Source organism: Microtus oregoni, unplaced genomic scaffold, assembly GCF_018167655.1.
Source record: "Microtus oregoni isolate MIOR12 unplaced genomic scaffold, Mior012 000021F_ref0000039, whole genome shotgun sequence".
In the NCBI taxonomy this organism is placed as follows: domain Eukaryota; kingdom Metazoa; phylum Chordata; class Mammalia; order Rodentia; family Cricetidae; genus Microtus; species Microtus oregoni.
This window is the reverse complement of record NW_024543080.1, coordinates 7,075,014-7,089,345: the sequence shown is the minus strand read 5'-3', so window position 1 is coordinate 7,089,345 and position 14,332 is coordinate 7,075,014. Positions and strand designations below refer to the sequence as shown.

Sequence of the window (14,332 nt, the reverse complement as noted above, 5' to 3'; positions counted from 1 at the left end):
GTACCCATGCAGATCACTTCTAGAGCACTGGATCCCCTAGAACCAGTATTACAGAGTCAACAGCTATGTGGGTGCTGGGTACCAAACCTCGGTCCTCTGTAAGAGCAGCCAGGGCTCTTAGTTTCTGAGCTATCTCTCCATCCCTGGGCCCAGAGATTTAGTGCAGCATAGAGATCTATCTCTTCATTCTCTCCTCAGTCCGATTCTTTCATTTTACTGGAAGCACTCACTGCAAAAGAAGAGGGCCGGCAGTTGAGACATCTTGATTCCTGGTGGTACGCAGGAAAAGCAGCTCTACCCACTGGACCATCCCTGCAGCTCCATTCATGCTCAGGATGAGCACAGCTCTGGATTTAGGAGATCTATCACGTGGTCCTCAGTAAAATGGAAAGACATAACAAATATGGTACATAGTGAAAGGATAATAAATTTCTGCTTAGTGACGATTCCATTCCCTTCAACGTGGTGCTGGCTGGTGTGACTTTAAAGTCTGGGCGTAGAATTCATCACTCTATTCATACGAAGTTTAATTGGCTGGAGATGATGCTTAACACTTCAAAAAGAAATGTGTTATTTTGGTAGAATGCCATTTTTTTTATTAAAGTTTAAAGACCAGCAAGCCAAAGGTTAAGGATTCACCACGAAGACGGACATCATGTAAAAAGAAAAAGCTCCAGGACCCTGTTTGTAAGCAACTGCTGTTTTCCTACACGGTTTCTGGCACATAGTTGACGACTGCTTTTTGAGACGTTTGTGCTTGCTTTGACATCTGCCGTGAAGCCTTGTGCTTGATTCTCTCCCAGTGTTTGCTAAGGTAGTGTTTCAGGTTGCAGCTGAATCCTTATAGCAGACATCTTCTATTTCCTGACATATCATAAAGAGACAGACGGACTGAACAACATCCTGCTAATACTAAAGGGAAATATTTCAGTTCTTAAAACCTGAAAAAGTGCTCAAATTAGGTTGGCAGAGTCTGTGAGCTTTATCTAGGAAAATAAAACTAAATAAAACACCTGGGACTAAAATGCCTTCTAGAAAACTCCAATTTCCACTGGTTTAATTTTGAAGGGGAGATATATTATGGGGGCGGGGCGCAGAGCATATCTATTTTGTTCAGTTAAATATACCACATTCATTCTACAAAAGAAAGGTCTTAAGTAAAGAAAACAAACAATGAATGGAACTAGAACAAAACATCCTGAGTGAGGTAACCCAGACCCAGAAAGACAAACACAGTATGTACTCACTCATAAGCGGATATTAGACATAAAGCAAAGGATATATATAGTCCACAATCTTAGAGAAGCTAGGTAACAAGGAGAACCCTAAGAGAAACATATATAGATCCTCCTGGGAACTGGAAATAGACAAGATCTCCTAAAAAAACTGGGAGGATGTGGGGGGGGGCAAAGAAGGTAGGGGCAGAAGGGGAGGAGGAGGAGGAAAGAAGGGGAGAAAGGGAGAAGAGAGAAGAACATGAGGGAAAGGGATGGTTGAGATGGAGGAAGGACAGAGATGAAGAGCAAGGAAAGAGATATCGTGACTGAGGGAGCCAGTATATGGCTGTGTGAAACCAGGCACTAGGGAATTCCCAGGAATCCACAAGGATGACCCCAGCTAAGACCCTAAGCAATAGTGGAGAGAGTGCCTGAATTGGCCTTCCCCTGTAATCAGATTGATGACTATTTTAATTGTCATTATAGAAACTCAATCTAGCTACTGATGGAAGCAGATGCAGAGATCCACAGCTAAGCACTGGGCCAAACTTTAGGATACCAGTCGAAAAGAGGGAGGACTGATAATATGAGCAAAGGGTTCAAGACCATGATGGAGAAACCCACAGAAACAGCTGCCCGGGGCCAGTTGGCATTCACTGACACCAGCCTGACAGTGAGGAACCAGCATAGCACCAAACTAGGCCCTCTGAATGACAGTAGTGTGGCTTGGGCAGTCTGTGGGGCCACTGGTGGTGGGACCAGGATTTATCCCTAGTTCTTGAACTGTCCTTTTGGAGTCCATTCTTTTTGGAGCAATACCTTGCTCAACCTAGATATAGGGGGAAGGGCCTTGCTCCTGCCTCAAAGTGATGTGCTAGACTTTGTTGATTCTCCATGGGAAACCTTACCCTCTGTGAGGAATGGATGGGGGGTGGAGGATGGGAGGAGGGTGAGGGGGAGTGGGAGGAGAGGTGGGAGTGGGAACTGGGATAGGTATGTAAAGTAAGAAAAGATTGTTTTAAAAATAAATAACAAATTTAAAAAGAAAACAAACAAACAAACAACAACAAACCCTCAGACACTACACCAATCCATCAGTTTTAAACATTAGGAGAGCTGAAGTTGAGCCCTGAGGTATAGACCAGTCAATAGCAGTTGGGATTGTATGTCCCTGTAACTGGTGGCACCAAACTTTCTACCTGGCAGCTCTGAGCATCAGCCTGCCTCTGGCTGCCCTGCACACACCTCTCTGCAAGATGCCCACCCAGCCCTCAGAGAGCTGGACTCAAAACCCACACATCAACCATCTAAAGCTTGTGTGTTATCTGACCCAGAATTAAACCCGAGTGTGAGGCAAACGAGCTGGTGAGTGGCAGAGGCCAGAGGTGAGCATTTACAATCGCTTTCATCACAGTCGGTGAAAGCAACACACGATTCTCTGGTGGGGAAATCAAATCACTTGGACAAGAAAGCCCTGTAAAATAGCAAAGAAACGGGGCCTGCAGAGATGGTTCCAGTCTTCTGGAGGGCCTTGGTTCAATTCTAGCACCCATAGGGCAGCTTACACCTGTCTGTAGCTCCAGTTCTTGGGCTTCTGACAGCACCACACACACATCTATACAGGCAAAACACCAATGAACATAAAATAAAAATAATCTTAAAATGAAACTATAGACAAAAGAGGGATTTGTGTCGATAATATAAAACGGGGAGGATTAAGATTGTAATCTGGTACTTACATAGTCCACAGGTGCGTGTTTTTGCTCCGTGGGCTTGTGAGGGATGCTACTCCCTCTATGTGTCAGTGCTGACTTTGGGGACTTCACCCTTTCGGCTCTGCCTTCCGAAGCTGCTGCTCCAAGAGACCACCGGGTCATTGTTTCCTGGGTCATTGTTTCCTGAATTCGCATGTGGTGCTCACGGCGCACTGAAGCCTCGGGAGTTCCAGAATTTCACAGGGGAAGTGTCAGAGATTACAACACTCTTTCCTAGGTTAAGCATGAATTAAGCGTTTGTCACATCTTTTTTCCTAACCCCCGTGGAAGGATATGACACAAAATGTGAGTTATTCGTGCTTGTTACACATGAGGAACAAGCCACTCTTGTGCTCAGCCTGAGATGACTGTATCTTAACAGTGCACTTAAGCAGATGTAAAAAAAAAAATTCATTTATTGTAATGAAGCATAGATAAGTATGCAGTGAACAGAGAAGCAACCCCTGCCCCCAAACACACACACACCCTAATTTCTCGAGTCCTAATGACGAAGTTCTTCAAAAGATTGTCTCCACGGATGACATCACTCCTCTGAGAAGTCACTGGGTAACCACTGTCCTCCTAGCCGGTGGTCACTCTGGAGCAGAGGTCACTTCCTTCCTCTTGAAGATTTGGGGAAGGGCATCCAGAGTCCCACAGTGAGTGAAAGGGCAGGGCAGTAGGATGAGGCAGGCAGCACGCGCTCGCGCGTGTCTCCAACCCACTCAGCTCGGGGGCGGGGCGCTCTCCTTCTTCCTAATGCGGAGACCCTGAGCTCTGGGAATTTCCGCAGCTCCGGGGCTCGGGCTTTTCCAGCCACCATGCATAAAAGGGACTCGCGGAGCCCCAGAGCTCAGATCGCGCTTCAGAGCCTCCAGCCACCTCCTGTGCTCCAGACTCCAGCCACACTCCTGCTCAGCGCCATGGCCCCAGCCACACGTCCTCTCCTGAGCGCAGCGCTGCTGTTGTTGCTGCTGTTGGCCACCAGCCACCAGGCTACAGGTGGGACCCGCTGCTGTCATCCCTGGAGGAGCCTCGGGTGGGCGCAGCTTCCCACAGTCCTACTGACCCAGTGTCTTTTCTCACAGGGGCGATTGTGGTCACTGAGCTGCGCTGTCAGTGCCTGAAGACCATACCAAGGATTGATTTCAAGAGCATCCAGAGCTTGAAGGTGACGCCCCCAGGACCCCAATGCACCCAGACTGAAGTCATGTGAGTGTCTACCTGGGCAGACTTTGCCGCTGCCAGAGTTGATCAGATCCTCCTGCTGCCCTAGGCTCACCCCAGTGGTACCTAGTGCCTTATAAGTGTCCCCTTTCTTTATGTAGAGCCACTCTCAAGGATGGTAAAGAAGTTTGTCTCGACCCTGAAGCCCCCTTGGTTCGGAAGATCATCCAAAAGATACTGAACAAGTGAGTCGTGATTTGTGCTTACACTCGACCGGAGTCTTGGTCAGAGTACTGGTGTCTGAGTCCTGAAAATTATATCAAGGAAAAAAATCAAGGTTAACCACAGACCCGAAACTGAATTATTAATTTCATAGTTAACATTCCCTTGGGATTACCAATTTACTCTGATATCAGAAAGATGTGACCTGCTCCTACCATCCACACACTCAAAAGCCCTTCTCTAAAGGATGGTCGCTGTGTGTGTCCCTAAGAATTTAGCCGAGTTGACTAGGGGCATTGTAAACCCTCTTGTCTGTTAAGATACAGTACTTAGCCCTGCCCTCTTCATGTCTTTGGGTTGTAAAGTGTAGCTCCTGGTTTGGGTCAAGGTGTGCCTCTGAGGCTTCTTGATGAAGAACAGATGTTCTGCCGGGAGACCACTGGAAATTCAAATGTAGGGCGCTCCCTCTATCCTGCCTGAGTTAAACGAAGCAATGAGGGTAGCTAGTCGTGTTTACTCTACGGCTGAAGGGAAACTACGTCTTTATGTTTTATCCTTCATATCATCTGGACTGGTTGAGGCTAGTCAAAAATGGAACCCCTGCCCTACTACTGTCATTTCCCAGCGTCCAGAGCGTTTATTGCTGGATGGCTTAGGTCACAGTTCCCAGGCAGGAGGGTAGAGATGACTGCATTTGCAGAATAAAGAAAAGGTCCAAATGAAGGGAAAAGAAGAGTCCCGCAGTCAGTCTTTCACCTGCTAACATCAAGCGTTTTCTCATCACAGAGGCAAGGCTAACTGACCTGGGAAGAACTGGAGTGTGGGCTGCTGTACCTCAAGGAGAAGAGAAACAACGGCACCCAGGAAGCCTGGATTGTTCCTGATGCGTCTTACTGTCTGAAAGTTTAACTATTTATTTATATATGTATTTATTTATTTATTTTTCAATTCTCAGATATCATTATGTTTATTGTGATATTTAAAGATAGAAATGTTTGGCAATTCACTGTGATATTTTAAAAGGCCATTTTAATATGTTAAATCAAAGTTATTTTACTTATGTAGTTGGAAGGTGATGAATTTTGAAATCTGTCCATTCATTACTTTCTGAGGGATGAGTTAAATATTTATCTTGCTATAATAGAGACTGGGGGAAGATAGGGGAGAGCCATAGACAGATGCAGTCAGATGGCTTTTGAGGTAGGATTGAGCATGTACACATCCATTTTCATAGGTACTGAGAAGAATAGAACAGCTGTTGTTTATTGTTCAGTGTTTTTGCACTATGTGGACAGCATTTCTGATGCTGACTTTTCAATCACTGTAATGTGAGTATCCCTTGGACATTTTACGTCTTCTTTGTAAGGCACAGTGCCTCGGTTAGCAATTATTTTGCCATATTTTCTCATGTCTTGAAGTGGAAACATTTATTTATTCATGTGCTTTTACGATAACAAGAAAATAAAATTTTGAATAAAAAAATCCTTGCTTAAGTATTTTTCTACATCTCAATCTTCCATTCCTCCTCCTACCCAAGGTAGAAGGACAGCTACTAGCTGAAGCTTTCCTTGTTTCTCTCAAGGAGGCACATTTGTTTTTATTACTTAAAAAACAATCCAAATTTCCAGTTCTTCCCCTCCTCACACTCCTTCCACAGACCCTCCCACCCCACCACCCTCTAATCCTAAGAGAGGGCAAGGCACCCTGCCCTGTGAAAAGTCCAAGGCCCTCCCTACTACATCTAGGCTGAGCAAGGGATACATCCAAAGAGAATAGGATCTCAAAAAGGCAATACATGCAGTAGAGACAAATCCCAGGGCCACTGTCAGTGGCCCCTCAGTCTGCCCCAACTGTCAACCACATTCAGAAAGACTAGTTTGATCCCATGGTCATTCACTCCCAGTCCAGTTGGAGTTGGTGAGCTCCCATCAGCTCAGGAAAACTGTCTCAGTGGACAAACTCCTCATGGTCTTGACCTCCTTGCTCATACTCTCACTCCTTCCACCCTTCAGCTGGACCTTGGGAGCTCAGTCCAGTGCTCCAATGTGGGTCTCTGCAAGGAGGTGCATTTGATGCCTTTCAAAGTCTACACAGGATATTTTTCCCCCAAAAGAACCAACTTGAGGTTCAACAATAGCACAATAGTTTTTGAAAATGTAACATTTTTTTTTCTTTTTTGGTTTTTCGAGGCAGAGTTTCTCTGTGTAACAGCCCTAGCTGTCCTAGAACTAGCTCTTGTAGACCAGGTTGGCCTCGAATTCACAGAGATCCACCTGCCTCTGCCTCTCGAGTGCTGGGATTAATGCCAAGCACCACCACCACCCGGCTTTTAACAAATATTTTTTAAAGCTCTGTTTCAATTGTTTTCTAAGACTTTATTTATTTATTCATTTTTTTAATAAACATACCTTACTTCCCCTCATAATGAGGTTGAGTCTGAACAGAGACTGAATTGTGGCAGGTCCTTTCTTGGAGCTCAATTTCTGCAAGGAAGATAAAACTTAGAAAAAGTGGGAGGTTGAGTACTTAACAAGTGTAAAAGACCACTCGGAGGGGGAGAGATGGTTCAGTCTCCTGAAATGAAATGCTGTTCTAATGTCGCCAGGTTTAAATGCTCTCTAAGCTAGTCGGTTTGAACTTAAACTTCCCAGATAGACAGGAGCACACTGAGCCATAATAGAAATAAAGACTGCCATAAAAGGTGGGAAAAGCTGAGCCCATGAAAATACCCTCCAGAGCTGAACAGGAAGAAATGGTGTGTGTGGGAACTGGAGAGAGAGACAGAGAGACAGAGACAGAGAGACAGATATAGAGAGACAGAGGCAGACACACACACACACAGACATAGAAAGAGAGAGACATAGAGAGGTGATTCACTGGGACCTGTCTCTAGACCATCAATCCTAGCTTTATACTATGAAGTACAGCATGGGGGAAAGACCTAAAGGACTTGCCTGGTGGTCCGACACTCATTAATACTATCCTTCCTTATGACATTTTCAGACATTCTTACTATTATTTTACCCTCCCCCTCATTCTTCTTCATTTATATCCCTCACCCCTTCCTAACTAGAAAAATCCACATTTTTCCCATTTCTTCTTGTCAGAGGACTTGTATCAGACTAAACTCATCCCCTTTGATAACTCAACGGTATTGGTCTCCTTGTAAGGTAAATTAGATATTTTGGGTTTCAAGACTATTAAGCAACATGCTAATCACAATTTTATTAAGTTTTCACCTAAAGAGTTTGATTTGCTGATGCAGCCTAAAGTATGCTAAATCCGACATAACTGGGGCATTAACGAAGACAGAGCAGAATTGGAACTCATGATTCAGTTTTAGTAATTCAGTGTTAAATACATGGAAAAGAGCATATAGCTTCTGACCAAACACATATTGTTGATTGCTTCTGAATTCCATTGTCCTGATAGCTTCTACAGAGAGGGTGGATTTCAGTAGATCTTGATTTGACTATGGAAGAGGACATAAAAAGTAAGACAATTGCAACACAAAGAGACCTGCTTTGTACCAGCATGAATCTCTGTTAAAGGAAAAAATATCTCCAGGAATAGGGAGATGATTCAGTCAGCAGAGAGTCTGCCACACAAGCCTGAGAACTGGGTTTGGATTTCCTGCCTCCACATAAAAGCTGGGTAGTTCTGCCCTCCACATGCACCCATAGACATGTGTGCACACACCCACACAAAACAAGCATACACAGTACACACACGCACACACACACTTACTTTCTCAGTACAGAATCTTTTAAATTAACTACAAATGCCATGGTTTCCTATAAAATTGCATAGCTCCTTCTCCAGACAAGGTTGCGACTTTATTAGGAGTTTTATTGCAGCCCATACTTCCTTTCCCTCCAAATAAAACAAATTGGAAAGAATCTACTTCCTTATTGGGTGATGTCTAGTATCTTTTTCCTTCCTTTTACTAGAAGGAGGGGCAAGACACTAAATTGCTCTTGAGAATGTGGTGCCTGAATCCATCAGAGCTGCCCACGGAGAGTTTGCAAACATTCTCTGTTGGCTGCCCTGATACACGTCATCCTTTTCTTTAGTCTGTTGCAACACTTATAAAAGACAAATTCTAGGTAGAGAGAGTTCTTGTTTCTTTTGTTTTGAGATATGGCCTCCTTGAAGACCCAGTCTGACCCCAACTCTTGACCCTCGTATCTCAGCCTCCAAAAGGCTGGCATTACAGATTTGAGGTACCATACCCAGAATTGGCTTTTGGCTTTAAGTGAATCAGAAACTGTGAGATGGTAATGGAGGGCATTCAGGCCAACTTGCCAAGCACCCAAATCCTTGTAAGGGTGAAAAACTTTAACTGCCTATTAATTCTGACTGCAAAGATTTGTGCTTTCCTTACTAGACAGACCAATCTAAACTGTTTAGTAAATGGAATTATTATATTCAGCTGAGATCTCTTGTCTAATTATCATAATTATAAAGTTTTGCTGAACTGAAGCACTTTTGTTTTTGTCATGTTTGAAACAGGGTCTCTCTCTCTCTGTAGGCTTGTCTGGAACTTGGTATATAGAGCATGTTGGCCTCGAACTCTCAGAGATTCACCTGCTTCTGCCTGAACCATAGGTTGTTACCTTGGTGATATAAAAAACCCCAGGTATTCCCTGCAACATTCCATAATTGTCCCTCACTAAATGCATACTAATTATTATATTAGGAATAATTAGACTTCTGTGAATTCTCCAGTGTTGGAGTTATTGGTTCAGTACTGGGGCCTGATACTTTGATTTTAAATGGTGTTAGGCAATGTGGGTGTCATTAGCTTCACTCTGAGTTTTGTTACACACGGCTCACACTTGTGAGACTGGGTTGTAGTGTTAGAATATTAGAGCATCTGCTGGGTGTTTTTTTTCTCCCAAGTGTATTGAAAATGTCCTGGTGACACTTGAAAGCTCTTGCTGTAGCTGAAAGGAAACAAAAGACCAGGCAACACCAGGCTAAGATGAGGATGGCTGATAGTGTCTTCTGAACAGGAAGGTTGAAACTCCACCTGAATAGGAATATGAGAGTCTAAGCAAAAGCAAGGAAAGTGTCTGGTAGGGGAACATCAGGAAGGTGTAAACTAGGAATCACAGATTGAATTTGAAGGTGAATGAACATCCAAAATGTATTAGTTAGTTTCTTACTTATATTTATAGAATCCCTGTCAAAAGCAACGAGGAGTTTATTCTGCCTTTCAGTTCAAGATGGTGGTGTCACGGCAGCAGGAGCTTGAGGCAGCTGCTCATGCTTTATCTGCAGTCAGACGTGAGAGAGAGGTTAGTGCCTCTAGTCCACTCACCTTCTCCTTACCCCAACCCCTTTCAATACATTGCTCCCCTGAAATATTGCTCTCCACACTGAGGTGTGTTTCCCTGCTCCCTCAAGCCTCTGCAAAACACTGTCATAGATACAGCAGGAGGTATGTTTCCATGGTGATTCCAATTTCCATCAAGTCGATGATGGAGGTTAACAATTACCTTTAATAAGCACATGCATACAGAAAGTAATCAGGTAATGTGGATAATGTTACAGATTCTTTCTAACTCTTTCATGCATGTGAATAGAGAATAGTTAAAAGACGCAGCATGTTTTTCCAGATTATTTTCTTATCTTATTTATTTATTTATTTATATTTTCCTATTCCTCTACTTCTGTGTATGTTCCTATGTCGGGGCGTGTGCATGCCATGGAGTGCACATGGAACACAGAGGACAGATCTCAGGAGTCCATTCTCTCCTCTCACATGGGTGCCTGGGGTCAAAGTCAGGTCGTCAGACTAGCAGGAAGCTCCTTTACTGCTGGGCCATCTTGTTGCCCCTACTCACACACTTTGTAGTTGTGTAGTATCATGGATGCAAAAGAATGTAGGAAACACAGATCATAGGACGATCTACCTTTACATTTATAAGACCCAAACCCCATCAAACATTTATGTACGCATATGAGTATTATATCCATGCATCGATAATATATGTACAGTTCTAGGAATAGTAACAAAACACACAGCCCCACCCGTTCCCAGCCCCGGGTTCCAGAACTTGACCAGGGCTCCCACTTCACTCTGTACCCTTCTGAGGCTCAGCCCTCCTTCTCCCTGCCTGTCCCTCTGCCGCCACCTCGGCTCTCTCTTGAGTTCACTGTCTCTCACATTTCACCCATCGTCAGATTTTTCAACGCTTCTCTGGTTTTATGCTGAATCTTACCTAAGTGTGATAATGATGCTTTGGACGGAAGCAGCCACCCAGTGTTCAGCAGCATGTACTTGCACTGCACACAAAGCCAGCTCACTTTGTAGAATTTTACATCAGCATTTATTTGATTCTCCCAGGGCTAGAAGTTTGACTTGCATTCAGTCTTCTTATTATAAATAGTGTGAAAGTCAAAATCTTAGTACCAGTTTCTGCCTAGGCATATTATAGATAACTAAGACTATAAATAGATATAAAAACACATACATTGAATTACTACTTATAAGGTACTGATAATTAACATATATCTAAGTTCAACAAGTAACTATTTTCAAAATGTAAATTTAAAAAACATTTTCAAAACTGTTATGATTTATTTGACTCCAAAGCAGCTCATGGACGTTCCTCGTCTGCCACCTGCTGGCCATTTTCTGACTCAACATGTCAAACTTTCTGCCCTAGAATTGCATAATAGTAGTTAGTGTTCTCGCCTTACTTTTTCCTTATTACAAACGCAGCCTGTGAATTAAGATCTCCAAGTTCCTTAAATAACATTTAAAAGATTTTCTTCTTGCTCATCCCTTATCAAACGTGTGCCTAGAAACTTTTGTGGTTTTTATTTGGGTATCGTAAGCAGTATCTTTCAGAGTGCGTTTTCTGATGTTCAAACTGCAATCTTTATATTCACCCATATTCTAATGATGTATATGTGTGCTACTCTGAATTTTTATAGACGGTTATGCTACTAGTGGCAGTTTCATTTCCTCATCCACTGTCGTTTATACCTTTTCCTAGCCTTACTATACTGGTGGGACATTCCAGTGTGTACTTGAACACAGGTAACAGGCACTGCTGATAGCAAGTACTGCTGTTTGGGTCTCAACAAACCTCTTAAACATTTTGCCTGTGAGAATATTGTTGTGTTTTATAACCTTCATGAAGTTAGAAGACTATTTGCCTGTAGCATATTGTTTTCTTTTTAAACTAATATCCAATTACATTATTATTATTATTGCTATTATTATTATTAACTATCTATAAAAAAGCAGATTGAGCAAGCCAGGGGAAACAAGCCAGTAAGCAGCACCCCAACCATGACTCTGCATCAGTTCCTGCCTCTGGGATCCTACCCTGTTTGTGTTCCTCTCCTGACTTCCTTTGGTAATGAACAACGATGTGGAAGTGTAAGCCAAATAAACCCTTTCCTCCCCAACTTGCTTTTTAGTTATGGTGTTTCATCACAGAAATAGAAACTCTAAGACACATACCATGCATCTCATAGTAAACCATCAGACCACAGAAAGCAGTTTACCAGAAATAAATTCAATCTATATGGGTCAGTGTTCTAGACAAGAGGAATGTACCTAGTTCTGGTAGTCTCTAGATCAGTGGTTCTCAATTTTCCTAGTGCTGTGACCCTTTAATACAGTTCCTCATGTTGTCCTGTTTCCCAACCATATAATTAGTTTGTTGCTACTCCATAACTGTAATTCTGCTACTGTTATGAATCACAGTGTAAGTATCTGTGTTTTCTGATGGTCTTAGGCCACCCTTGTGAAAGGGTTGTTTGAGCCACCAAAGGGGTTGAGAATCACTGCTCTAGGAAGGTACAAACACAATTTGCCCATTTTGTAGCTGAATTGATCTGGATATCTGGATTTTCTTTGTAAGGCAATTGCAACTAGCTTGGATTTTTCAAGTGTATTTTAAATCAATGAATAGTAAACAAGCTTACAATAGGGAAGTGATCATATAATTCTTTTTGTGTTAATCACAATCTGTGTTTTGAGATGGTTTCTCTAGCAATGGAGGGATCTACTAAAAACAATCGTCAACAGTTTACCCACTCATTTAACTGAATTCATCTGTTTTCCTCAGTTTTGTAGCCTCACTTTGCATGCCTAATAACTCCTGATCTAATTCTTTCTCTAGATTTTTCAGAGAAGTATTTGTTGTAAAAGTAAATCTGCCGGCCTGACCTGTCTGTCACCTGGGTACCCTATCCTTTTAAGAGACCAGCACCGCCCACTCCCATCCCCCCCCCAAAGGGGGGAAATCTCTTGCCTCCTCTTCTCTCTTTCTCTTCCTCCTCCTCCTCCTCCTCCTCCTCCTCCTCCTCCTCCTCCTTCTTCTTCTCTCTCTCTCTCTCTCTCTCTCTCTCTCTCTCTCTTCCTCCTTGTCCTCCTCCTTTTCTCTCTCTCTTCCTCTTCCTCCTTCCCCCCTCCTCTTCTCTCTCTTCCTGTCCTTCTGGAGAGGCATCATCTGCCTTCTGCCTCTCTCCTATCTCGTCATCCCCCTCCTTCTGTCTTCTCTTTCTCTCTCTCTTCTTCCCCTCCCCTCACTAAATAAACTCTATACCCAAGTTCTCTCCACATGGTATATCTGCCTGTCTTCCTCTGGCCAGGGTACCCTCCTGCTTCATGAATGATAGCACTATTTTCTAAATGATTCCCAAGACCAGTGAAAACCACTGTTATTGCTGTTACATTTGGTAATGGGCTCCTATTTGTAGGCTGCTGTAGACAGGCTGTAGTATAGTGGCATACAGTGTCACGGCTGCTACATTTGGTAACAGGCTCCTATTTGCAGGATGCTGTATGGAGGCTTAATAGGATTAAGAGTTGAATGATGGATCAAAAATGATTAACTCATAGACTGCTTGATGGCTAGATGATCTTAAGGAAGTCAATAACTGCTTACTCTTATGCCCAAATTCGCAAAGCCCCCCAAAAGCCAACAAGGAGACCAAGTCCCGCATGTAAAAGCAAAGAGCCTTTATTTTAGGCAAGTTTGCAAACTCAGTCTCTCTGCATGTCCAACATATTGGAATAAATGGAGAGCCCTGAGCTCAGTTAGAGTACAGTTTTTATAGTAGTAAAGGTGGGGCTAAGGGGTTTCTAAGGTTCAGGACTCCTGATTGGCTGACATTTGTCTAGGGGAGCCCTGGTGAGTGTGTCCTGGCAGGTGATCCTACCTACAGCGGTTGGAATGTTAGGAATTTCCTTTGGATGGTCTATTCTTGGGTGGTGCTTGGGTAATCTCAGTTTGTGGTTCTTCCTGCAACCAGGTATTGCTTGGGTCCTACTCTGGCAAGTGATAATGATTGGAAGTAAAGAACTTCCTTTGGGTGATCTGTTCCTATTTAACTTATCATGGCTGGTTCCTACACTTACATTATATGTTTTCTGGTTTCTTATCTACAGCACACTATGCTCTAGCTAAAGAAAGTCTATTTCTGTCCCCTGAAATGACTATTTGCTATTTTGGATCAGGGCTTTCTTCATGCTCTCCCCTCTATTGGAAAAAATCTCTCATCTCCTCCCAAACCTTCACCGCCTTTATCCGGTTTTTGCTTACTCTTCAACTCGAAGTTTACAAATTATTTTCCCCAAGAGACTTTTCTTGAGCTCTGCAAGTGCGATTTTGCTTTCAAGGTGTCATGGCAACCACGATGTCATTTTGACTAGGATCCGTTGGTGAAGGGAAATGGACAAAGTGAAATGAGTTGACGTGCCAAAGGTTATAAAGCCTGCTAGATGGCCGAGCCATGGAAAAGGGACAGAATTGCTGTCTACGTTTTCACCCATCATTCCCACCTCAGAAAAGCAGCACTGGACTCCAGCCTCACGATGCGTACACAGCCTCACGATGCTTACGCAGCCTCACGGTGCGTACGCACGCAGCCTCACGATGCGTACGCACGCAGCCTCACGATGCGTACGCACGCAGCCTCACGATGCGTACGCACGCAGCCTCACGA

General features: G+C 43.5%; 1 protein-coding gene across 1 annotated transcript; it reads left to right on the top strand.

The window, feature by feature from the left end:
• The first annotated feature begins 3,848 nt into the window (after nt 1-3,848).
• Cxcl3 (C-X-C motif chemokine ligand 3) lies at nt 3,849-5,235 on the top strand. Its single transcript, XM_041671492.1, has 4 exons — nt 3,849-3,973; nt 4,060-4,183; nt 4,300-4,383; nt 5,147-5,235. The coding sequence occupies exons 1-4, from the start codon at nt 3,895-3,897 to the stop codon at nt 5,160-5,162; spliced, it is 303 nt and encodes a 100-aa protein (XP_041527426.1). The 5' UTR covers nt 3,849-3,894; the 3' UTR covers nt 5,163-5,235.
• Nucleotides 5,236-14,332: the final 9,097 nt, after the last annotated feature.

Coding starts and splice junctions, on each gene's coding strand:
- Cxcl3 (XM_041671492.1), top strand. CDS start 3,895: ATGGCCCCAGCCACACGTCCTCTCCTGAGCGCAGCGCTGCTGTTGTTG. Junction 3,974..4,059: donor CACCAGCCACCAGGCTACAG/GTGGGACCCGCT, acceptor CTTTTCTCACAG/GGGCGATTGTGGTCACTGAG. Junction 4,184..4,299: donor TGCACCCAGACTGAAGTCAT/GTGAGTGTCTAC, acceptor TTCTTTATGTAG/AGCCACTCTCAAGGATGGTA.